The following is a 25,484-nucleotide window of genomic DNA, read 5'->3' on the forward strand; positions in this document are numbered from 1 at the left end:
TTATAAAACACTGTTTTGGCCACAACTGCAGTATTGTGTCCAATTCTGGGCACCACACTTTAGGAAGGATGTGAAGGTTTTAGAGAGGGTGCAGAAAAGATTTACAAGAATGGTTCCAGGGATGAGGGACTTCACTTATGTGGATAGATTAGAGAAGCTGGGGTTGTTCTCCTTAGAGCAGAGAAGATTGAAAAGAGATTTGATAGAGTTGTTCAAAATCATGAGGGGCTCCAGACAGAGTAGATAGAGAGAAACTGTTCCCATTGGCGGAAGGGTGCAGAACCGGAGTACACAGATTTAAGGTGAATGGCAAAAGAACCAAAGGCAACATGAGGAAAAACCTTTTTATGCAGGGAGTGGTTAGGAGCTGGATTGCACTGCCTGAAAGGGTGGTGTAGGCAGATTCAATCATGGCTTTCAAAAGGGAATTGGATAAGTACCTGAGAGAAATAATTTGTACGGGGAAAGGGCAGGGGACTGGGACTAGCTTAAGTGCTCTTGCAGAGAGCTGGCATGGGCTCGATGGGCCGATTGGCCTCCTGTGCTGTGAGGTCAGGCCTCTATCATGCATTTTTTCCCTGACTGCACAACTAGAACTTGCTGTATGGGTAACTGTGGGCATAAACTGCTACCCTACCCGATTGCGACGCAGTGCATTATAGCTTTAAAATGTGGTGCTATATCATCTTGAACAACAAAGCCATAAGGCATAGAGGTAGTCCTGGAAGAGGGGGAAGGGAGGGTGGGTACCAAAGCTGGATTATCATTTAAGATTGTGAATTGAGTTCCAATTCAAAATATCTAAACATGTGTCCAGACAAGCAATTCTAAATTCATTTGTTTTTCATTAAATAGTCGTCAGACTGTTTTTTTTGAAAAAAGTTGTGGCTTCCTAATGGCTCAGCAAGTTTGCTAGTGCTGTTGGGGAGGGGTTAAATAATATGGCAGGGGGATGGGAACCTATGCAGGGAGACACAGGGAAGTAGAATCGGGGCAGAAGCAAAAGATAGAAAGAAGACAAGTAAAAGTGGAGGGCAGAGAAACCTAAGGCAAAAAGGGCCACATTACAGCAAAATTCTAAAAGGGGAAAGTGTATTAGAAAGACAAGCCTTAAGGCTCTGTGCCTCAATGCGAGGAGTATTCGGAATAAGGTGGACGAATTAACTGCGCAGATAGCAGTTAACGGGTATGATGTAATTGGCACCACGGCTCCAGGGTGACCAAGGCTGGGAACTCAACATCTAGGGGTATTCAACATTTAGGAAGGATAGATAGAAAGGAAAAGGAGGTGGGGTGGCATTGCTGGTTAAAGAGGAAATTAATGCAATAGTAAGGAAGGACATTAGCTTGGATGATGTGGATTCGGTATGGGTGGAGCTACGGAATACCAAGGGGCAGAAAACGCTAGTGGGAGTTGTGTACAGACCATCAAATAGTAGTAATAGTAAGGTTGGGGAGAGCATCGAACAAGAAATTAGGGATGCATGTAATAAAGGTTGCAGCAGTTATCATGGGTGACTTTAATCTACATATTGATTGGGCTAACTAAACAGGGAGCAATGCGGTGGAGGAGGATTTCCTGGAGTGTATTAGGGATGGTTTTCTAAACCAATATGTCGAGGAACCAACTCGGGAGCTGGCCATCCTAGACTGGGTGATGTGTAATGAGAAAGGACTAATTAGCAATCTTGTTGTGCGAGGCCCCTTAGGGAAGAGTGACCATAACATGGTAGAATTCTTTATTAAGATGGAGAGTGACACAGTTACTTCAGAAACTAGGGTCCTGAACTTAAGGAAAGGCAACTTTGATGGTTTGAGGTGTGAATTGGCTAGAATAGACTGGCAAATGATACTTAAAGGGTTGACGGTGGATAGGCAGTAGCAAACATTTAAAGATCACATGGATGAACTTCAGCAATTGTACATCCTTGTCTGGAGTAAAAATAAAACTGGGAAGGTGGCTCAACTGTGGCTAACAAGGGAAATTAAGAATAGTGTTAAATCCAAGGAAGAGGCATATAAATTGGTCAGAAAAAGCAACAAACCTGAGGACTTGGAGAAATTTAGAATTCAGCAGAGGAGGACAAAGGGTTTAATTAAGAGGGGGAAAATAGAGTACGAGAAGAAGCTTGCCTGGAACACAAAAACTGACGGCAAAAGCTTTGATAAATATGTGAAGAGAAAAAGATTAGTGAAGACAAATGTAGGTCCCTTGCAGTCGATTCAGGTGAAATTATAATGGGGAACAAAGAAATGGCAGACCAATTGAACAAATACTTTGGTTCTGTCTTCACGAAGGAAGACACAAATAACCTCCCGGAGCTACTAGGAGACCAAGGGTCTCGTGAGAAGGAGGAACTGAAGGATATCCTTATTAGGCGGGAAATTGATGGGATTGAAGGCCGATAAATTCCCGGGGCATGATAGTCTGCATCCCTGAATACTTAAGGAAGTGGCCCTAGAAATAGTGGATGCATTGGTGATCATTTTCCAACAGTCTATCGACTCTGGATCAGTTCCCATGGGCTGGAGGGTAGCTAATGTAACACCACTTTTTAAAAAGGGAGGGAGAGAGAAAGTGGGTAATTATAGACCGGTTAGCCTGACATCAGTCGTGGGGAAAATGTTGGAATCAATTATTAAGGATGAAATAGCAGCGCATTTGGAAAGCAGTGACAGGATCAGTCCAAGTCAGCATGGATTTATGAAAGGGAAATCATGCTTGACAAATCTTCTGGAATTTTTTGAGGATGTAACTAGTAGAGTGGACAAGAGATCCAGTGGATGTGGTGTATTTGGACTTTGAAAAGGCTTTTGACAAGGTCCCACACAAGAGATTGGTGTGCAAAATCAAAGCACATGGTATTGGGGGTAATATACTGACCTGGATAGAGAACTGGTTGGCAAACAGGAAGCAGAGAGTTGGGATAAACGGGTCCTTTTCAAAATGGCAGGCAGTGACTAGTGGAGTGTCGCAGGGCTCTCAGTGCTGGGACCCCAGCTCTTTACAATATACATCAATGATTTGAATGAAGGAATTGAGTGTAATATCTCCAAGTTTGGGTGGCGGTGTGAGCTGTGAGGGGGACGCTAGGAGGCTGCAGGGTGACTTGGACAGGTTAGGTGAGTGGGCAAATGCATGGCAGATACAATATAATGTGGATAAACGTGAGGTTATCCACTTTGGGGGCAAAAACGTGAAGACAGAATATTATCTGAATGGCAGCAGATTAGGAAAAGAGGAGGTGCAACGAGACCTAGGTGTCATGGTTCATCAGTCATTGGAAGTTGGCATACAGGTGCAGCAGGCGGTGAAGAAGACAAATGGTATGTTGGCCTTCATAGTTAGGGGATTTGAGTATAGGAGCAGGGAGGTCTTGCTGCAGTTGTACAGGGCCTTGGTGAGGCCTCACCTGGAATATTGTGTTCAGTTTTGGTCTCCTAATCTGAGGAAGGACGTTCTTGCTATTGAGGGAGTGCAGCGAAGGTTCACCAGACTGATCCCGGGATGGCAGGACTGACATATGAGGAGAGACTGGATCAACTGGATCCATTGATACATTGGAGTTTTGAAGGATGAGAGGGGATCTCATAGAAACATAAAATTCTGATGGGACGGGACAGGTTAGAAACATAGAAACATAGACATAGAAAATAGGTGCAGGAGTAGGCCATTCGGCCCTTCTAGCCTGCACTGCCATTCAATGAGTTCATGGCTGAACATGCAACTTCAGTACCCCATTCCTGCTTTCTCACCATACCCCTTGATTCCCCTAGTAGATGCGGGTAGAATGTTCCCGATGTTGGGGAAGTCCAGAACCAGGGAAAACAGCCTTAGGATAAGGCCATTTAGGACTGAGATGAGGAGAAACTTCTTCACTCACAGTTGTTAACCTATGGAATTCCCTGCCGCAGAGAGTTGTTGATGCCAGTTCATTGGATATATTCAAGAGGGCGTTAGATATGGCCCATACGGCTAAGGGGATCAAGGGATATGGAGAGAAAGCAGGAAAGGGGTACTGAGGGAATGATCAGCCATGATCTTACTGAATTTTGGTGCAGACTCGAATGCCCGAATGGCCAACTCCTACACCTATTTTCTATGTTTCTATGGTCCACGTTGTCCAAGGCCTCGTCGTGGATTTTGATAATCGGGGGGGCAGTGCTGTGTGGTCTTTGTCTTACGGATTTTAAGCGTAAGGCCCATGCTCTTGTACGCCTCAGTGAAAGTGTTGACGATGGCTTGGATTTCGGTTTCCGAGTGTGCGCAGACGCAAGCGTCGGCTGCATACTGTAGTTCAGTGACCGGGGATGGGACAACCTTGGATCTGGCCTGGAGGCAGCGGAGGTTGAACAGATTCCCATTTGCTCTAGAATTTAGCACCACTCCAGCGGGGAGATTGCTACGGGTGAGATGTAGCATTGCAGCAAGGAAGATCGGGAAAGAGCGTTGGTGTGATGATGCAGCCTTGATTGACCCAGGTCCGGACATGGATTGGATTTGTAGTGGATCTGTTGGTCAAGATCACGGCTTGCATGTCATCATGAAGCAGACTGAGGATGGCGACAAACTTTTGAGGGCAGCCGAAACGGAGGAGGACGCTCCATAGTCCTTCATGGTTGACAGTTAAAGGCCTTTGTGAGGTCAAAGAAGGCCATATACAAGGGTTAGTGATGTTCCCTGCATTTTTCTTGTAGTTGTCGCGCAGTGAACACCATATCCTTGTACCCCTTAGTGGATGGAATCCGCATTGTGACTCTGGGAGGAGCACTTCAGCCACGGGGAGAAGACGATTGAGGAGGATTGTTGCAATGATTTTCCCTGTGGCCATCGAAAGGGAGATTCCTCTGCAGTTACCGCAGTCGGACTTGTCCCCTTTTTTGAAGATGGTCACAATTAGTGTCCCTGAGATCTCCTGGCATGCTCGCCTCCTTCGATTGACCCAGGGTGGGTGCTGAGAGCCAAAACATTCAGCCAAGGTCCGTGCTCCTGATCACTGTTTTAGTGACCCATGCGGGACATGCACATGTATACTTGACATGTGAGAATAAGAGGAGTGGGCTTAACTGTGCTACCATCCATCTCTTTCTTCCCTCCTCACAAGTCAACTACCCTATTGACACTCCCATGATGGTCACTTGACTGAACTACTGGAGGGCAATTGGCATGCATCAAATTAGGATTAAAAAATGGCTACAGATGATTTATGGAGTTCCGTTCCCCCGTAAAAACAACTTGGCGATCATAAAAAGTTGCATTTTATTCCTTCTCGGATTTATAGTGATGTATGTATTGACTTCCATTTCAGCAATGCTGAAGGGAATTGTGTCTTTAATAAAAGAAAAATGATATTTCCACGTTCTTACCTAGATTGGGTTCAGACAGTTCATGTCAAAAGTTTTATGTTGTGGCTCGTGCCTTTCTCCCTAAGTACATAAGAGCATAAGAAATAGTAGCAGGAGTAGGCCATATGGCCCCTCGAGCCTGCTCCGCCATTCAATACGATCATTGCTGATCCGATCATGGACTCGAGTTCACCTACCTGCCCGCTCCCCATAACCCCTTAATCCCTTATCGTTTAAGAAACTGTTTATTTCTATTGTGTTCCTAACACAGATGAGGCTGCAGGGAGGTTAAAGTAACAGTGACCTCAGTCTTTAATAAGACACTCCAGAGTGAGGAACAGGCCTCGGGGGCCGGCTTATATACAGTGCTCCCAAGGAATGCTGGGATCCCTTGGGACTTCAGGGATGAGCTCCCTGGTGGCGGAATATGGGAGTGCATTCTTTACAGATACACAATATCACTACACCCCCCCCACAAAGTCAAAGTGAAAACTATTTACAAGCTGAGGTGGTCGGGAGCCTTTCTTTCCCTGGTGGGCTGCCTCGGTACAAATGTCTGTTCTGGTGTGTTGGCTGTGCCCTCGCTGGGCTGGTGTGTTGTTGGCCCTGCAGGGCTGCTAGGTGAGCCTGGCCTTGCTGGGCTGTTGGGCGTGATGGGTTTGATTTCCTGGTCCGAGGTGGTGTCGATGATCCTCTGGGTGTGTGTTGTGGGCTTGAAAAAGGTGGTGTCTGCTGTGGGTTGTTCAGGGCAGTCTGTGAACTACAGCCTTGTTTGGTCCAGGTGCTTTCTGCAAATTTGTCCATTGTCTAGTTTGACGACAAACGCCCTATTCCCTTCTTTAGCTATCACCGTGCCCGCGATCCACTTGGGACCATGTCCATAGTTTAACACATACATGGGGTCATTCAGATCAATTTCCCATGACACAGTGGCGCAACCATCGTTTACATTTTGTTGCTGCTGCCTGCTCTCTACCTGATCATGCAGGTTTGGGTGAACTAGCGAGAGTCTGGTTTTAAGTGTCCTTTTCATGAGTAGCTCAGCCGGGGGCACCCTTGTGAGCGAGTGGGGTCTCGGTCGGTAGCTGAGCAGTACTCTGGACAGGTGGGTTTGGAGTGAGCCTTCTGTGACTCGTTTAAGGGTCTGTTTGATGGTTTGTACTGCCCGCTCTGCCTGCCCATTGGAGGCTGGTTTAAACGGGGCCGAGGTGACCTGTTTGATCCCATTGCGGGTCATGAATTCTTTAAATTCGGCACTGGTGAAACATGGCCCGTTGTCACTGACCAGTATGCCAGGCAGGCCGTGGGTGGCAAACATGGCCCTCAGGCTTTCAATGGTGGCGGTGGCGGTGCTTCCCGACATTATTTCACATTCATTCCATTTTGAAAAAGCATCCACCAGCAACATTTTACCGAGAAATGGGCCCGCATAGTTGACATGGATCCTCGACCATGGTCTGGAGGGCAGGACCACAAACTTAGTGGTGCCTCTCTGGGCGCGTTGCTTAACTGAGCACATATGCTGCATTGCCGTACACAGGACTCTTAAGTCAGAGTCAATACCAGGCCACCACACGTGGGATCTGGCTATTTCTTTCTTTCATCATTACTATACCCGGATGTGTGCTGTGGAGATCCGAAATTAACGTCTCCCTGCCCTTTTTTGGTAGCACTATGCGGTTACCCCACAACAGGCAGTCTGCCTGTATGGACAGCGCGTCCTTTTGCCGCTGGAACGGCTCGATTGGCTCTTGCATTTCAACTGTGTCCCATGCAGTACACAGTTTTTTACTAGGGACAGCAGAGGATCTTGGCTGGTCCAAGTCCTAATCTGGCGGGCCATGACAGGTGATTTATCATTTTCAAACGCTTCCATGACCATCAACAAGTCTGCAGGCTGCACCACCATCAACAAGTTTGCAGGCTGCGCCATTTCCACCCCCGTGGTGGGCAATGGTAGCCGACTGAGAGCATCCGCACAGTTCTCGGTGCCTGGCCTGTGGCGGATGGTATAGTTATATGCTGATAGCGCGAGTGCCCACCTTTTGTATGCGGGCTGAGGCATTAGTTTTCAGCGAACAGGGATATGAGGGGCTTGTGATTGGCTTCCAGCTCAAATTTGAGGCTAAACAGGTACTGATGCATTTTATTTACCCCGAACACACACGCTAATGGCTCTTTCTCAATCATGCTGTAGGCCCTCTCGGCCTTAGACAAGCTCCTGGAAGCATAGGCAACAGGTTGCAACTTCCCCGCAACGTTAGCTTGTTGTAATACACACCCGACTGTACGACGACGAGTCACATGCTAGCACAAGTCTTTTACACGGGTTATGCAATACAAGCAGCTTGTTGGAGCATAAAATGTTTCTGGCTTTCTCAAAAGCAATTACTTGTTTTTTTCCCCGTACCCAGTTCTCACCTTTGCGCAATAACACATGTAGGGGCTCTAAAAGGGTGCTCAACCTCGATAGGAAGTTATCAAATTAGTTGAGGAGTCCCAGGAACGACTGCAGCTCAGTGACCTTCTGTGGCCTGGGCGCGTTCCTGATAGCCTCTGTGGGCCGAATGCCGTCCGCCGCAATCTTTCTCCCCAAAAGCTCCACTTCTGTTGCCTTGAAGACGCATTTCGACCCCTTCAGCCGCAGCCCGACACGATCCAGTCGCTGGAGGACCTCCTCCAGGTTTTGTAGGTACTCGGCGATGTCCTGACCCGTGACCAATATGTCGTCCTGAAAGACCACCGTGTGTGGTACCGACTTGAGTAGACTCTCCATGTTTCTCTGGAAGATCGCTGCAGCCGACCGAATTCCATCTGTTGTAGATGAACAGTCCCTTTTGCGTGTTGATGCAGGTGAGGCCCTTCGAAGACTCCTCCAGCTCCTGCGTCATGTAGGCCGAAGTCAGGTCGAGCTTGGTGAACGTCTTGCCTCCTGCCAGCGTCGCAAATAGGTCATCTACCTTAGGTAGCGGGTATTGGTCCTGTAGCGAGAAACGATTAATAGTTACTTTATAATAGCCGCAAATCCTGACCGTGCCATCACTTTTGAGTACTGGAACAATCAGGCTGGCCCACTCACTGAATTCCACTGGGGAGATAATGCCCTCGCGTTGCAGCCTGTCCAGCTCGATTTCCACTCTCTCCCTCATCATGTGAGGTACTGCTCGCGCCTTGTGGTGAATGGGTCGTGCCTCTGGGACCAAGTGGATCCGCACCTTCGCCCCGACAAAGTTTCCAATGCCTGGCTCAAAAAGAGAAGGAAATTTGTTTAGAACCTGGGTACATGAGGCCTCATCTACATGTGATCGTGCTCGGGTGTCATCCCAGTTCCAGTGGATTTTGCCCAGCCAGCTCCTTCCAAGCAGTCTGGGGCCATCGCACGGGACAATCCAGAGTGGCAGTTCTTACACCATGCCCTCGTAGATGACCTTGACCATGGCGCTGCCCAGGACAGTGATAAGCTCTTTGGTATACGTTCTCAGTTTCGTGTGGATGGGGCTCAGGGCTGATCTGAATGCCTTGTTGCACCACAGTCCCTCAAACATCTTTTTACTCATGATGGATTGACTAGTGCCAGTGTCCAGTTCCATGGCTACGGGTAAGCCATTCAATTTTACGTTTAGCATTATAGGTGGACATTTCATTGAAAATGTGTGCACCCCGTGTACTTCAGCATCTGCCTCCTCTGAGACTCAATTGCTTTGATCCACCATGGACCGATCTTCCTCTGCCATGTGATGGTTAGCAGGTTTTGCAGAGCTTGCAGCTCGTTTGCAAGCTCGTTGGAGGTGCCCCATTGTTCCACAGCTCTTGTAAACATACCCTTTGAAGTGGCATGAATAGGCTGAATGGCAGCCTCCACAACGCCAACAAGGTGTGAATTGCCTTGCATTCATCCTTTTTTGGGGACTCTGAGTCATCTGGGTCACCTGAGGCCTGCTGGCAGTTGCAAATCCATGGGTTCTGCCTTGTACATTTTTGCTTGCAAACACAGTTCCAGTTAATTTATGAACATTGCTAGCACTTGTGTGCTGAGAGATTTGTTTGGTGTTATCACTGGTGGACATAAACGCCTGTGCTATCGCAATGGCCTTACTGAGGGTCGGTGTCTGTACAGTCAAAAGTTTTCGTCGGATGGTCTCGTGGCCAATGCCCAGTACAAAAAAGTCTCTGAGCATTTGCTCACATTGTCCTGCAAGTCGCCTTCGCTCGGCGACGTAGCTTACCACTTCCTGACTTTCAGATAGCTGGCACGTGTAGAACCGATACCTCGCCTTCAGCACACTCTCCCTCAGGTTAAGATGCTCCCGAACCAGTGTACCCAGCTCCTCATACGACTTATCTGTGGGTTTCACCGGAGCCAGAAGATTCTTCATGAGGCTGTAGGTCGGTGCCCCGCAGACTGTGAGGAGGACCGCTCTCCATTTTGCAGTGCTTCCGTCTCCATCCAGCTCGTTGGCTACAAAGTACTGGTCCAGCCGTTCAACATAGGCTTTCCAGTCCTCACCCTCCGAGAACTTCTCCAGGATGCCCACAGTTTGCTGCATCTTTGTGTTGGATTCGTATTCTCGTCGCCAGTTATTGTGTTCCAAACACAGATGAGACTGCACACAGTGAGGTTAAAGTAACAGTGACCTCAGTCTTTAATAAGATACTCCAGAGTGAGGAACTGGCCTTGGGGGCTGGCTTATATACAGTGCTCCCAAGGGATGCTGGGATCCCTTGGGACTTCAGGGGATGAGCTCCCTGGTGGCGGAATATGGGAGTGCATGCTTTACAGATACACAACAATTTCTGTCTTAAATTTATTCAATGTCCCAGCTTCCACAGCTTTCTGAGGCAGCGAATTCCACAGATTTACTCAGAAGAAATTTCTCTTCATCTCAGTTTTAAATGGACGGCCCCTTATTCTAAGATTTTGCCCTCTAGTTCTAGTCTCCCCAATCAGTGGAAACGTCCTCTCTGCATCCACCTTGTCAAGCCCCCTCATAATCTTATACGTTTCGATAAGATCACATCTCATTCCTCTGAATTCCAATGAGTAGAGGCCCAGCCTACTCAACCTTTCCTCATAATTCAACCCCCTCATCTCCGGAATCAACCTTGTGAACCTTCTCTGAACTGACTCCAAAGCAAGTATATCCTTTCGTAAATATGGAAACCAAAACTGCACACAATATTCCAGGTGTGGGCTCACCAATACCCTGTACAAACGTAGCAAGACTTCCCTGCTTTTATATTCCATCCCCTTTGCGATAAAGGCCAAGATTCCATTGGCCTTCCTGATCATTTGCTGTACCTGCATACTGACCTTTTGTGTTTCATGCACAAGTACCCCCAGGTCCTGCTGTACTGCAGCACTTTGCAATCTCTCTCCATTTAAATAATAACCTGCTCTTTGATTTTTTTTTCTGCCAAAGTGCGTGACCTCACATTATACAACATTATACTCCATCTGCCAAATTTTTATCCACTCGCAGCCAGTCTGTCCTTTTGAAGATTTCTTGTGTCCTCCTCACACACTGCTTTTCCTCCCATCTTTGTATCATCAGCAAACTTGGCTACGTTACACTCGATCCTTTCTTCCAAGTGGTTAATATAGATTGTAAATAGTTGGGGCCCTAGCACTGATCCCGACAGCATACCACTAGTTACTGATTGCCAACCCGAGAATGAACCATTTATCCCGACTCTCTGTTTTCTGTTTGTTAGCCAATCCTCTATCCATGCTAATATATTACCCGCAACCCCGTGAACTTTTTTCTTGTGCAGTTTCTTTTATGTGGCACCTTGTCAAATGCCTTCTGAAAGTCCAAATAAACCACATCCACTGGTTCCCCTTTATCCACTCTGTTCATTACATCCTCAAAGAACTGCAGCAAATTTGTCAAACATGAATTCCCCTTCATAAATCCATGCTGATTCTGCCTGACGGAATTCTGCTTTTCCAAATGTCCTGCTACTACTACTTTAATAATGGACTCCAACATTTTCCCAACCACAGATGTTAGGCTAACTGGTCTATAGTATTCTGCTTTTTGTCTGCCTCCTTTTTTAAATAGGGGCATTACATTTCCAGTTTTCCAATCTGCTGGGACCTCCCCAGAATCCCTGCCGCTACTTCTCTGAAGACCCTAGGATGCAAGCCATCAGGTCCAGGGGATTTATCCATCTTTAGTCCCATTATCTTACTGAGTACCCACTCCTGAGTGATTGTGTTAAGTGTTCCCCCCGCTATAGCCCCTTGACTGTCCACTGTTGGAATATTGTTAGTGTCCTCTACCGTAAAGACTGATACAAAATATTTATTCAGAGTTTCTGTCATCTCCATGTTCCCCATTACTAATTCCCCGGTCACGTCCTCTAAGGGACCAACATTTACTCTCTCCACTCTTTTTTCCTTTTTATATACCTATAGAAACTCTTGCTTATTTCGTGCTAGTTTACTTTCATAGTCTAACTTCCCTTTCTTAATTTTTTTAGTCATTCTTTGCTGGCTTTTAAACTTCTCCCAATATTCTGCCCTCCCACTAGTTTTGGCCACATTGTATGCCCTTGTTTTTAATTGGATACCGTCATTTATTTCTTTAGTTAGCCACGGATGGCTATCCATTCTCTTGCACCCTTTCCTCCTCACTGGAATATATTTTTCTTGAAAGTTGTGAAATATCTCCTTTAATGTACACCACTGTTCATCAACAGTCCTACACTTTAATCTATTTTCCCAGTCCACTTTAGCCAGCTCTGCCCTCATACCTTCCTAGTCTCCTTTATTTAAGCTTAGTACGCTGGTTAGAGATCCAACTTTTTCACCCTCCATCTAAATTTGAAATTCAATCATGATCACTCATTCCAAGGGGATCCTTTACTAGGAGATTGTTCATTAATCCTGTCTCATTACACAGGACCAGATCTAAGATAGCCTGCCCCCTGGTTGATTCCGTTACACACTGCTCAAGGAACCCTTGTCTTATACACTCGATGAACTCTTCCTCAAGGCTACCCTGACCAATTTGTCCAATCACCCATGATTATTGCTGTTCCCTTTTTACAAGCCCCCACTATTTCCTGGTTTATGCTCAGACCAACAGAGTTGCTACTGTTGGGCGGCCTATAGATTATGCCCACCAGTGACTTTTTCCCCTTATTATTCCATATCTCCACCTAAACTGTTTCAACATCCTGATCATTTGAGCCAATATCGTTTCTCACTATTGCACTGATTCAATAGAGCTAACACACCTCCTTTTCCTTTCTGTCTGTCCTTCTGGATTGTCATATACCCCTGAATATTTAATTCCCAGTCCTGGTCACCTTGCAAACCACGTCTTGTAATAGCTATTGTTAATATGGATTCTTTTTCCCTCAATCTGGTTCAGCGAATACGCTGACTCGAATACCAAAGCAGCTTATAAGAAAGCAATCTTTATTAATTGTTTCACCGGCCGGGACTTATCAGAACAAAGGAACGCTCTCCCTTCAGAGTGCGCTCACTTCCCTCGGACAAGCCCCGTTACAATGTAGGGGCGCAACGGTTATACACTTTTGGTACGTAATACAATTGAGGGACATTCAGTTCACCTTATCCTTTTGTGGTCCCTCCTTCCCTTTGTCCACTCATGAGCCGACACCTGGCCTTCCTTGCCCAATTAGATACGGGCAAGTGGTTATAGCAATTGTTTTGCACAAAGAGCTTTTTGCCCATTGCTTGTAAATGTTACAATTTTACTGGCGTGACTAGTAACCAAGACCTTGAGCAAGTCTGCTATTTGTGCCAATGTTGTAACATTTGCAGTCTGACATTCTTTTGGTTATCCTTCCATGATTCCTTTGTTCACTTCACTGTCTCCATTGCTATATGTTTTCACACATTCTCATTCCCCCCTTTTATCATTCCATGATAACCCTGGTGACTATTCCAGGAGTATCGCATTCAGCCGTTCGCACTCTCTTTCCTGATCCTCCTTGTCGAGTAGATCTTTAGTTTGCTGGAGCATAACCCGGGAGCCCATGGCCACAAGAGGGTTTGCTAACCTTGCCATCATGACTTTACAACAAAGGTTAAAGCAACCAATAATCAAGCAACAGGTAATTATTACTACGATGAGAATAATTGCTCCATGCATTAGATACGATCCCCAGGATCCACCTAACAGCCAATTAAACCAGCCTACTCCTCCTGCAGGGGTGGATAACTTCTTTACCTTCCTTCTTATGTGATCAGCGAGATTGGTTATGTTTTCTGAACTATCGGGGATGTAAGTGCAACATTCAGATCCTATCAGGGCACACGTTCCCCCTTTCTCAGCTAACAGATAATTGAGGGCCGTTCGGTTTTGTAATGCCACGGTCCATATTGCTATCATTTCGACCGTGATGCCCTCCAGAGCTTCAGCAGTATAGTTAGCTATCTGTTCCAATAACCTCTCTAGGTTCTGTACTTCATCCATGGTACGTCCTATCCCGAATGGGAACATCATGACCCCAAAGAACCTTTCGGCGGGGGTGAGGGCTCGCCTGTGTTGTCTGGAGGCATGTGCTTCCGACAGGGTACGTGTTTGCCGCACAAATGGCATCACATATCCCAAATAGCAGGACCCTGTCAATCGCCTAGGTAACCAGGGATATGCCCTATGCTCGCACACAAAATACGTGCCGTTATACGCTGCCTTTTTATATATTGTGTTGGGGTCCCAAGACTGGGCGCACAGACCTCCATCTGTTTTATTCGGAAGGTGAGAGAGGATAGTGACTCGTGCACCTGTTGTGATGTTGAGGTTGTGTGGGCAATCGCTGTACCCTATGATATGTCCCTTTCTGCTGGTGTCATTTCGGGTTAAACATATGGTCCCGGTTGGCCTCCCGATTCCTGAGGTATTGGTCAGGACTAAGAATGGGGGTTCCTTTTTATGGTCATAGGGTGGTTGGTACCATCCCTGAAACGTTTGACTAATGGGGTACCCAGCACTCTCCCACTCAGTGACGTCCCCGTGGTTGTCCACACGGTTAACGGTATGATGCTCCTCCTGCCCTCCGTGATCCCTCTCTTGACCCGCCTTTCATCTTTCATATTTGCATTGGCCCTCCTCCTCTCATGCTAGTCTGGCTCAGAAGCCACTTGACAGTCTCAGTTAGGGTCAATGGAACGGGGCGAAAAGGAATTCCCCCTTTGGAATGTATTGGGATATGTGAGCACATCCAGCAACTAGAAAAGTTCCCATTTCGCGCATAAACATAAGACCTATACAAAAAGGTGTTTACATGGAGCTCTCGCTTCCCACGCACCGCACTTGACGTACACCAACGCTACTATACAGACTGGCACACAGACACAGTTTCATCTTATCGCTCGAGGTTAACAATTACTCGAGAACAAAATGTTTCCTGTAGCGTCTCTATGGACAAGGATAAATAGTCCTAATATTTTGCTGATTTAAAGAGTTCGGTTTTCTCGCCTCTCTACTCAGGTCACCGTTGGTGTCGCTGGTTGTCTATCACTACGGGCAGGGGTTCAAACTGTTCTCCTCGGGACCCACTCGGTTAGTCGGGACGCTCCTAGGAATGACCTTATTCAGCTATGGAGAAGAGGAAGTCTGGAACAGAAACGGGTTAGGACAACCAGTAAAATAGGTTTGTTATGGGGTGACAAGTTTACAGGTGAACCCAGGTGCTCCTCCCCTTAACCTTGGCGGCGGTGGGGGTGGTAAGCAACACCTGAAAAGGCCCCTCCCATCGAGGCTCCAATCCCTTCACACATTCTCATTCCTTCCTTTGTTCACTTCACTGTCTCCATTGCTATATGTTTTCACACATTCTCACTATCAGATCGTACCCATTTGTCTCAATTTGTGCCGTCAACTCATCTATTTTGTTACAAATGCTACGTGCATTTTAATCTGTATTGGCTGGTCCTCAAAACAGGAAATGGGTGTGCAGCGTCTTTTGCAGGAAGCTGCCTTAGTGGACTATTTCTGGAAATGTCCTCTTGAGAGATCCTCTACTGCATCTTTTCCCCCGACCGATGGTAATTATAGATTTATCCCAAGAAGGATGGGACTCTTAATGGAGCTCGTGATTAAAAATTGTGGAAACGTGATGTAAAGGGAGTATGTTATCCAGATTTTTTTTTTGTTGTTGCTAAATATTTGTCCTTTTTGTCTCGTGAAAGTGTTGACTCCTTGCTTGGGGTTCTCGTCCACGGATGCGAGTGTTGCAATTCTGCCTTGCCCAGGTGACCATTCTTCACGCGAGTCTTGCCCGTGAGATTTGGTAAGTATTTGCACTGTCGGCAAACATGACTGGATAGCACTTGGGTGTGGAAGCCCTGTCCAATATCCAATAACCTGGAGTGCTGAGCCTGCTGCAGTGCCATATCACTGCCCTAGCTAACGCCACACCGATCAGAGACAGAACCTGAGGCTCTCGTGTCCTTTCGATATGCTACTTGTTTGTTAAATCTGCTGACCCTCTGTTGGATGTTTTCAAGGCCCACCAATCCTCTGGGCATTTGGAATGCAAAATAATGAATTATCTGAGCAAACATTAAGTGCAACTTTGTGCATCAAACAGAGTGATCTTTTCTTGTCCTTTTCCTATGTTTGAATGGGTGATGTGAAATCATCATCAGACACCACTGTATCCTAGACCACCACAGATTAAGGGTGGTCTTTGTAGTGTATGAATAAAGAGTCTGACCAGACACTATGAGCTCAAAGTAAAGTGTGACCTTAGTCTTTTATTGCAGGTCTCCAGAGTGCCTCTCCAGCCTGTGAGGCCTCCGTAAGTACAGGTGCTCGCAAGGGATTGTGGGATCCCTTGGGACTCCAGGGGATGAGCCCTCTGGTGGTTAAACAAGGTATTTGCAGGTTTACATATATAACCGTCTTTTGATGCAGAGTCTGAGCATCTGTGCGCTTCCTTAGCACCACAGTTTTCAGTTTTATGAATCATTTTTCCACATAGCAGTCTCGTTCCAAATCTTTCATAGACTATGCGCTTCCATGAAGTGATTTTGCTGTAGCTTGTTCCTTTTCATCTCCCAGCTGGAGGATGTGGAGAATTGGTGAGCGATCCCTTTTCCTTTTTGTTGCTCAGATCCTTTTGAATAATCTGTGTTTTTAGGGAGTAAATATTCTAATGGGTCATACTGATCAAAGCAACCATAGTTCTTTTGAAAAGTCTAGCTTTGTCACAACTTCTAGTTGCACAACTTGATAAAACATTCTAAAGCACTTCACATAGGCAACACGCAGACATTGAACAGTAAAGTGTGATGGAGGTGACTGAATGGATGTTCAAGGAGGTAGGTTTTAAGAAAACTTTCGAACGAGGGGAAAAAGATAACCAGGCTGGAAGGGTTTAGGAGGAGAGGAAGGTGGAGAGAAGAAGACGTTTAAGGAGAGAGTTCCAGAGCTTGGGGCCTAGATGGCTGAAGGCACAGACCCCAGAAGTGGGCCGAAGGGATTTCAGGATGCTCTGGAGGCCAGAGTTGGAGGAACACCAAGTGGAGGGATGTAACAAAGGCAGCATATAGAGGAGTAAAAGAAGAGGGCCAAGGGTGAAATCTTGGGGCATACCCAAGGTAACCTTGCAGGGTGGGAGAAGAAACTATTGCAGGGGATCTATTAGCTGTACTGGAAGATGTAGGAGTGGAACCAAGCAAAGGGAGCTGCGTGTAGTTGGACCACAGTGACTATGGAGGAGGAAAGAAAGAAAGACTTACATTTATATAGTGCTTTTCACGACCACCCGAGGTCTCAAAGTGCTTTACAGCCAATGAAGTACTTTTGGAGTGTAGCCACTTTATAATGTGAGAAACGCGGCATCCAATTTGCGCACAGCAAGCTCCCATAAACAGCAATGTGATAATAACCAGATAATTTTTTTTTGTTATATTTATTGAGGGATAAATGTTGGCCAGGACACTGGGGATAACTCCCCTGCTCCTCTTCAAAATAGTGCCACGGGATCTTTTACGTCCACCTGAGCAAGCAGATGGGGCTTCAGTTTAACGTCTCATCCGAAAGATGGCACCTCCGACAGTGCAGCACTCTCTCGCCACTGCAGTGGAGTGTTAGTCTAGATTTATGTGCATAAGTCTCTGGAGTAGAACTTGAAATCCCAACCTACTGACTCCGAAGTGAGTGTGCTACCCACTGAGCCACAGCTGATACTTCAGGATGGAACACAATGGAGAGGTCGGGGGTGGGGCAAAGAAGGACGCCATGGTTATAGTTAAAGTCATCCTTGACTCCGAGGGACTGCCCAAGAAGAAGGTGGTCATAGTCAATAGATGTTGTTTGGATATTTTGGTGCTGCAGGCAAAGCAGAAACAAGACTAAAGAATGGCCACTTAAACAAAGTACCGGAGAATTATTGTGCATGTAGAGCCATATTGTAGCATGTTGAAGAAGGTGGAGAGAAGAAATAGGAAGAGGAGTGGAAACTAATTGAAGGCGTTATTACAGCTCACAACATGAGCTTTTTATATACATATTGGGGAAACCAGGATTACTATTTAGTAGCCATCCTTTATAACTACTTCAAATTATTAAATGGCGTAATATTGTCCAGTTCCTGCCTTGATGAAGTGTTCCCTGATATAAATAATATTGCACTAATTTTTCTATGCTTTTGCTCATGGTAAGTGGATACGTACACGTTTTATAAAGGTAGGAACATTAATATAGAATACAGTGTAGTCACTACTTTTATGCAGGTTAGGCAAACCTGACAACTAATTTGTACACAGCATGTCCCACAAATAGCAGTTAAATGAATTTGCAATTTGCTGATGTTGGTTGAGGGAAAATCCCTGCTTAAACCCCTATTGTTTAAAAAGGGAGAAAGGGATAGACCGAGTAATTACAGCCGAACCTCGGTGATGGGAAAATTATTGGAAAAAATTCTGAGGGACAGGATAAATCTTCATTTGGAAAGACATGGATTAATCCGGGACAGTCATCATGGATTTGTCAAGGGAAGGTTGTGTCTGACTAACTTGATCGAATTTTTCGAGGAGATAACCCAGAGGGTCGATGAGGGCAGTGCGTATGATCTAGTGAATATGGATTTTAGCAAAGCTTTTGATAAGGTCCCACATGGCAGACTGGTCACAAAAGTAATAGCCCATGAGATCCAGGGCAAAGTGGCAAGTTGGATCCAAAATTGGCTCAGGGGCAGGAAGCTAAGGGTAAGGGTAAGGGTAAGGGAGGGGTGTTTTTGTGACTGGAGGGGTGTTTTTGTGACTGGAAGGCTGTACCCAGTGGGGTTCCGCAGGGGTCAGTGCTGGGTCCCTTGCTTTTTGCGATTATATATCAATGACTTGGACTTGAATGTTGGGGGTATGATTTAAGAAGTTTGCAGATGATACTAAAATAGGCTGTATGGTTTGTAATAAAGAAGAAAGCTGCAGACTGCACGAAGATATCAATGTACTGGACAGGTGGGCAGAACAGTGGCAAATGGAGTTCAGTCCGGATAAGTATGAGGTAATGCATTTGGGGAGGTCCAGCAAGGCAAAGGAATACACATTAAATGGTACAGCACTGAAAAGTGTATAGAACAAAGGGAGCTTGGGGTGCAGGTTCACAGATCCCTGAAGGTAGCAGGCCAGGTAGATAAGGTGGTTAAGAAGGCATATGGAATGTTGGCCTTTATTGTAAGGGGGATAGAGTATAAAAGCAGAGAAATCCTGCTACAACTGTACAGGGTATTGGTGAGGCCACACCTAGGGTACTGCGTACAGTTTTGGTCTCCGTATTGGAGGCTGTTCAGAGAAGGTTCACTAAGTTGATTCCGGAGATGAGAGGGATGACTTATGAAGGTAGGTTGGGCCTATACTCATTGGAGTTCAGAAGAATGAGAAGTGATCTTATCGAAACATATAAGATAATGAGAGGGCTTGATAAGGTGGATGTAGAGAGGGTATTTCCACTCGTGGGGGAAACTAAAACTAAGGGACATAGTCTCAGAATAAGGGGCTGCCCATTTAAAACTGAGATGAGGAAGAATTTCTTCTGAGGGTTGGAAATCTATGGAATTTTGCCCCAGAGAGCTGTGGAGGCTGGGTCATTGAATATATTTAAGGCGGAGATAGACAGACTTTTGAGTGATAAGGGAATAAAGGGTTATGGGGAGCGAGCAGTGAAGTGGAGCTGAGTCATGATCAGATCAGCCATGATCTTATTAAATGGCGGAGCAGGCTCGAGGGACCAGGTGGCCTACTCCTACTCTTATTTCTTGTATTCCATGCCTCGACTTATAAAGAACATAAGAGCAAAGAGGTTATGCTTGAACTGTATAAAACACTTGTTAGGCCGCAGCTGGAGTACTGTGTGCAGTTCTGGTCACCACATTACAGGAGAGATGTGATTGCGCTGGAAAGCATGCAGAGGAGATATACAAGAATGTTGCCTGGACTGGAGAATGTTGGCTATGAGGAAAGATTGGAGATGCTGGGTCTCTTTTTTTTTTTTGGAACAGTGGAGGTTGAGGTGTATAAAATTGAGAGGCCTGGATAGAGTGGATAGGAAGGACTTGTTTCCCTTGGCAGAGGGGATCACCAACCAGAGGGCATAGATTTAATGTAATTGGGGGGAGGTTTAGAGGAGATATGAGGGGAAATGTCTTCACCCAGAGGGTGGTAGGGGTCTGGAACTCACTACCTGAAAGGGTGGTAGAGGCAGAAACCCTCACCAGATTTAAAAGATACTTGGATGTGCACCTAAAGTGCCGTAACCTACAAGGATACGGACCAAGAGCTGGAAAGTGGGATTAGGCTGGATAGCTCTTGGTCGGCCGGCGCGGACATGATGGGCCGAAATGGCCTCCTTCCGTGCTGTAAATTTCTACAATTCTATGCATTGAATAATGCTATGGGATCTTTAATGTCTACCTGAACAGGCCGACAAAACCTCAATTAAATGTCTCGTCTGCTAAATGGCGCAGAACTCATTTTATACTGCGCTGTAGTGTCAGCCTAGATTTTGTGCTCCAATTCTTGGAATGGGACCCACAACAGAGTGGAGAATGCTACCAACTGAGCCAAGCTGACGTTTGATCAGACTTTGCTCTGTACTCTTGTTACTGCATGAAAATTATTACTTAAAATAAAATGCTTTGAGTTCATGATATCCCAACTTCTTGATAAATTTATTGAGAACACAGAACTTAAAACAAAATTGTACTGTTTGGTAATGACTAAAATAGTATGCTGATGTACATTATGTGGTATGTTTGTAATCTTTTCCCCTATAAGAAATGTTATGGTTATATCTCTAGTTTTTTGTTGCACAGTCACTTACTAACATGTTTTAAGATATAACTGTTTATTCACACAGACTAGCCAGGCATTTGCAGAAGGAAGTGCAGTCAACAGCCAACTCTTCTGAATTCTCTGAGGACCAAAAGGTAAGGACTCCTCGGTGTCGGTGGGGATGTTACACTTTATCAGGCAGGCTTTGAGGGTGACCTTGTAACGTTTCCTCTGCCCACCTTTGGCTTGTTTGCCGTGAAGGAGTTCTGAGTAGAGCGCTTGCTTTGGGAGCCTCATGTCAGGCATGCGAATAGTGTGACCCGCCCAGCAAAGCTGATTGAGTGTGGTCAGTGCTTCAATGCTGGGGATGTTGGCCTGGTCGAGGACGCTAACGTTGTTGCATCTGTCCTCCCTGGGGGATTTGCAGGATCTTGTGGAGACATCGTTGGTGGTATTTCTCCAGCGATTTGAGTGTCTACTGTACATGATCCATGTCTCTAAGCTATGCAGGAGGGTGGGTATCACGACAGCCCTGTAGACTTGAATGAGGTACTGTACTCCAGCATGAGTCAAATTAGAATTAACTTAAATATCCTTCTGTGTTTCTCTAAATTGCATGGAATATTTTTGTTTAAGAAATGAGTACGGATGATGTCAGAGGACCTGGCTTGAACGAGTTCCTGAGTCCAATAGTGCAAAGCTGCTGAATACACGCAGACATGACACGTTCATTGAAGCACACTGGGTTAGTGACCACGCTGCCAGTGTTAATCCAGCTGCCTCTCAGTCTTGGCCTCAGAAACTCCTCTAAGTCAGTTTCCCTTGGTGATGTCAACCGACTGTTGTTGAACTTGATTGTCATTACTGATGGGGAGACTTCCTCTTTATTATTTGTATTTTATAAAATAAAAATGATAAATCGGAAGAAAAGTGAAGATGGAATTAGCAAAATGAAATCAAAAGATTAATGTAGAAGAGAGGGGAGAAATGTTAATTTGTGGAGCAAAAAGTAGGTTAAGGATGTCCAGGGGAATAAGGGAAGGAAAGTGAAGGTGGATGGAATTTATGTATTCAGTTCCAAGATGTTAAAATATGATTTCACTGGTTAGAAGACTAATGAGAAGGTGAATTGGAAGTGTTGCCCAGTGTGAATTTGAGTTCTGTTCGCATGACGTAACCTAGATTAAAAATGGTCTTAATTACACTATAAAATGAGCTAAAAGATAATCTGTAGAAATGAATATGGAGTGGATTGAGTTCTTGAAGATGACTGTACAAAAGTACATTTTATTTGCAATCACAATGTAAACTTTTCATCTGATATTTCTCCCTAGCCATTTGGATGTTATAAATGAAGAGCTCTCTTGTTTTTGAACCTTGCAAGAAATCAGTGTCAAATGACTTAGTACTGAATGTACACATTCCAGTCATCACTTATGCCATTGTCTCTATGTGCTGATGGTTTTAAAAAAAAACTTCACATTCTCCTCTTTCCTCTTTTCCATGTCAAGTGTTTAATTTTTAAAGAAAATCTTATCTGTAGCTGCCTTGCATGAGAGTCAGTGCACAGTGTGGCATATCGGGAGTGTACTTAATTACTGGATCATAGTTTGTTTTCTGTTGTCGAAACAGGAGATGTTTGTGAGCACTAGAGGGAGGGACTCAGAAGAGGGGGGGACTCAGAAGAGTGAAGAACAAAATGGCCAATTAAACTTCTCCAAGTAGCCTGCTCTCTGCACTTAGTATGTTTAGAGGCCATAAATATAAGGTAGTCACTAATAAATCCAATAGGGAATTCAGGAGAAACTTCTTTACCCAAAGAGTGGTGAGAACATGGAACTCGCTACCATGTGTAGTTGAGAATAGTTATAGATGCATTTAGGGGAAGCTAGTGAGGGAGAAAGGAGTAGAAGGATATGTGGATGGGGCTAGATGAAGAAGGGTGGGAGGCAGATCATGTGGAGCATAAACCTGTTGGGCCAAATGGGCTGTTTCTGTGCTGCAAATACAATGTAACACTATGTAATATTTCAGACAATCGGTTGTTGCTATTTGGTTGCAGTTTCTGTTACTCCCCTGCTTTATGAAATATCAGAACAAAATGTGAGTTTGTATTTTGCTACTGACTTCGGCCTCTTAAGTCAAGTGACAACTTGTGTAGATCATTCGCAGTGAAATATAAATTTGTTTCAATGTGACTATCACAGATTCCATTTATGCAAAGCGTTTTGAGTACAAATAAGATAGTTAAAAATCCTACATTGCTAACTGTAATTGAACGGAGGTAGATGTCCTTGGATCACCCTGGATAGCACCGCCACATTCTCTTAGGCAAGGATGTTCCACTGTCCTTTGCTGGTTGCTAGATTCTTTTGTATAGCCACACTGCTCACTCTTATTCTTAAAATCACTCTCGAGTTACCGATTCATTATGTCCTGAAATACCTTGCCTTAGTTTACCTTTTACAAACCTGGTGTCCTACAGCAACGCCTTTGATCCTTTGACTTTAGTAATCCAAAAGTCTTCTGTAGGCATATGAATAGTAAAGGAGTAGTAAGAGGAGGGGTGGGGCCGACTAGGGACTAAAAAGGAGATCTATGCATGGAGGCAGAGCGCATTGCTGAGGTACTAAATGAGACTTTCCATCTTTCTATACCAAGGAAGGAAGTGCTGCCGTAGACATAGTAGAGGAGATACTGGATGGGATAAGAATTGATAAAGGCGAGGTACTAGAAAGGCTGGCTGTACTTAAAATAGATAAGTCGATAGGACGCTGAGAGAAATGAAGGAAGAAATCGCAGAGGTAATGGCCGTAATCTTCCAATTCTCCTTGGAAACGGGGGTGGTGCCAGAGAACTTGAGAATTGCAAATGTTGCACCCTTGTTTTTTTTTTAAAAATCATGTTTAACCAACTTGATCGAGTTTTTTGATGAGGTAACAGAGACGGTTGATGAGGGCAATGAAGTTGACATTCTAATGGAGCTCCAAAGGCGTTCGACAAAGTACCATATATAATAGGCTTTCCAGCAAAGTTGATGCCCATGGAATAAAAGGGACAGTGGCAGCATGGATACTAAATTGGCTAAGTGACAGGAAACGGAGAGTAGTGGTGAACAGTTTTTTGGATTGGAGGAAGGTATACAGTTGTGTTCCCCAGAGGTCGGTACTAAGTCCATTGCATTTCTTGATGTATATTAATGACTTGGATGTGGGTGTACGGGGCACAATTTCAAAATTTGCAGATGACACTAAAAATAGGAAGTATAGTGAACAGTGAAGAGGATCGTGATAGCCTTCAAGAGGACATAGACAGGCTGGTGGAATGGGCAGATCAGATGAAATTTAATGCAGCTTGGTGCGAAGTGATACATGTTGGTAGAAGGAATGAGAAGAGGATATATAAAGTAAATGGTACAATCCTAAAGGGGGTGCATTAACAGAGAGACCTGGGAGTATATGTGCACAAATTGTTGAAAGTGGCAGGGCAGGCTGAGAAAGCAGTTAAAAAGGCTTATGGGATCCTGGGCTTCATGAATAGAGGTATAGAGTACAAGAGTAGGGAAATTATAATAAACCTGTATAAAACACTGGTTCGGCTTCAACTTGTATATTGCTCAATTCTGGGCACCACACTTTAGGAAGGATGTGAAGGCCTTCGAGAGTGTGCAGAAAAGATTTATGAGAATGATTCCAGGAATGAGGGACTTCAATTATGTTGATAGACTGGAGAAGATTGAGAGGAGATTTGATAGTGGTGGTCAAAATCATGAGGGGTCTATTCAGAGTAGATAGAGAAAAACTGTTCCCATTGACAGAAGGGTTGGGAACCAGAGGACACAGATCTAAGGTAATGGGCAAAAGAACCAAAGGCTTCATAAGAAAAAAACTCTTTTACGCAGTGAGTGGTAGGGATCTGCCTGAAAGGATAGTGGAGGCAGACTCTAACATGGATTTCAAGAGGGAGTGGGATAAGCACCTGAGAGAATAAGAATTGCAGGGCTATGGGTGGGTGGGTGCGGGGGGGGAGGTGGGACTAGCTGAGGTGCTCTTGCAGAGCCGGCATGGGCTCAACAGGCCAAATTACCTTCTTCCATGCTGTAACTATTCTATGATTTTATGACTTGGTTTCTCAATCAAAATTGTCTGCTTGCAATGGGGAACTGGTAGGAGAATAGAATTGTAAGATTTAGAAGAAATAGGAGCAGGAGTAGGCCTTTTGGTCCCTCGAGCCTGCTCTGCCATTTAATACGATCATGGCTGATCCGATCATGGACTCTGGTCCACTTCCCTGCTCTCCATAAACCCCTTATTCCCTTATCGTTTAAGAAACTGTCTATCTCGGTCTTAAATTTAGTCAATGACCCAGCTTCCACAGCTCTCTGAGGCAGTGAATTCCACAGGTTTACAACCCCCTGAGAGAAGAAATTCCTCCTCATCTCAGTTTTAAATGGGCAGCCCCTTATTCTAAGATTATGCCCCCTAGTTCGAGTCTCCCCTATCAGTGGGACCATCCTCTACATCCACCTTGTCAAGCCCTCTCATAATCTTATACATTTCGATAAGATCACCTCTCATTCTTCTGAATTCCAGTGAGTAGAGGCTTAACCTACTCAACCTTTCCTCATAAGTCAACCCCCTCATCTCCAGAATCAACCTTGTGAACCTTCTCTGAACTGCCTCCAAAGCAAGTATATCCTTTCTTAAATATGGAAACCAAAACTGTACACAGTATTCCAGGTGTGGCCTCACCAATACCCTGTATAACTGTAGCAAAACTTACCTGCTTTTATACTCCATCCCCTTTGCAATAAAGGTCAAGATTCCATTGGCCTTCCTGATCACTTGCTGTACCTGCATACTATCCTTTTGTGTTTCATGCA

At 45.2% G+C, this 25,484-nt stretch overlaps 1 protein-coding gene across 2 annotated transcripts in view; it reads left to right on the forward strand.

The window, feature by feature from the left end:
• The window catches only part of aida (axin interactor, dorsalization associated), a 99,094-nt gene that overhangs the window by 1,057 nt on the left and 72,553 nt on the right, over window positions 1-25,484 (forward strand). For both annotated transcript variants that reach the window (XM_070885815.1, XM_070885816.1), the window contains exon 2: window positions 20,688-20,757. In XM_070885815.1, the coding sequence (XP_070741916.1) occupies window positions 20,688-20,757 (70 nt within the window). The remainder of the gene's footprint in view (window positions 1-20,687; window positions 20,758-25,484) is intronic.

Source organism: Pristiophorus japonicus, chromosome 7, assembly GCF_044704955.1.
Source record: "Pristiophorus japonicus isolate sPriJap1 chromosome 7, sPriJap1.hap1, whole genome shotgun sequence".
Lineage (NCBI taxonomy): Eukaryota > Metazoa > Chordata > Chondrichthyes > Pristiophoridae > Pristiophorus > Pristiophorus japonicus.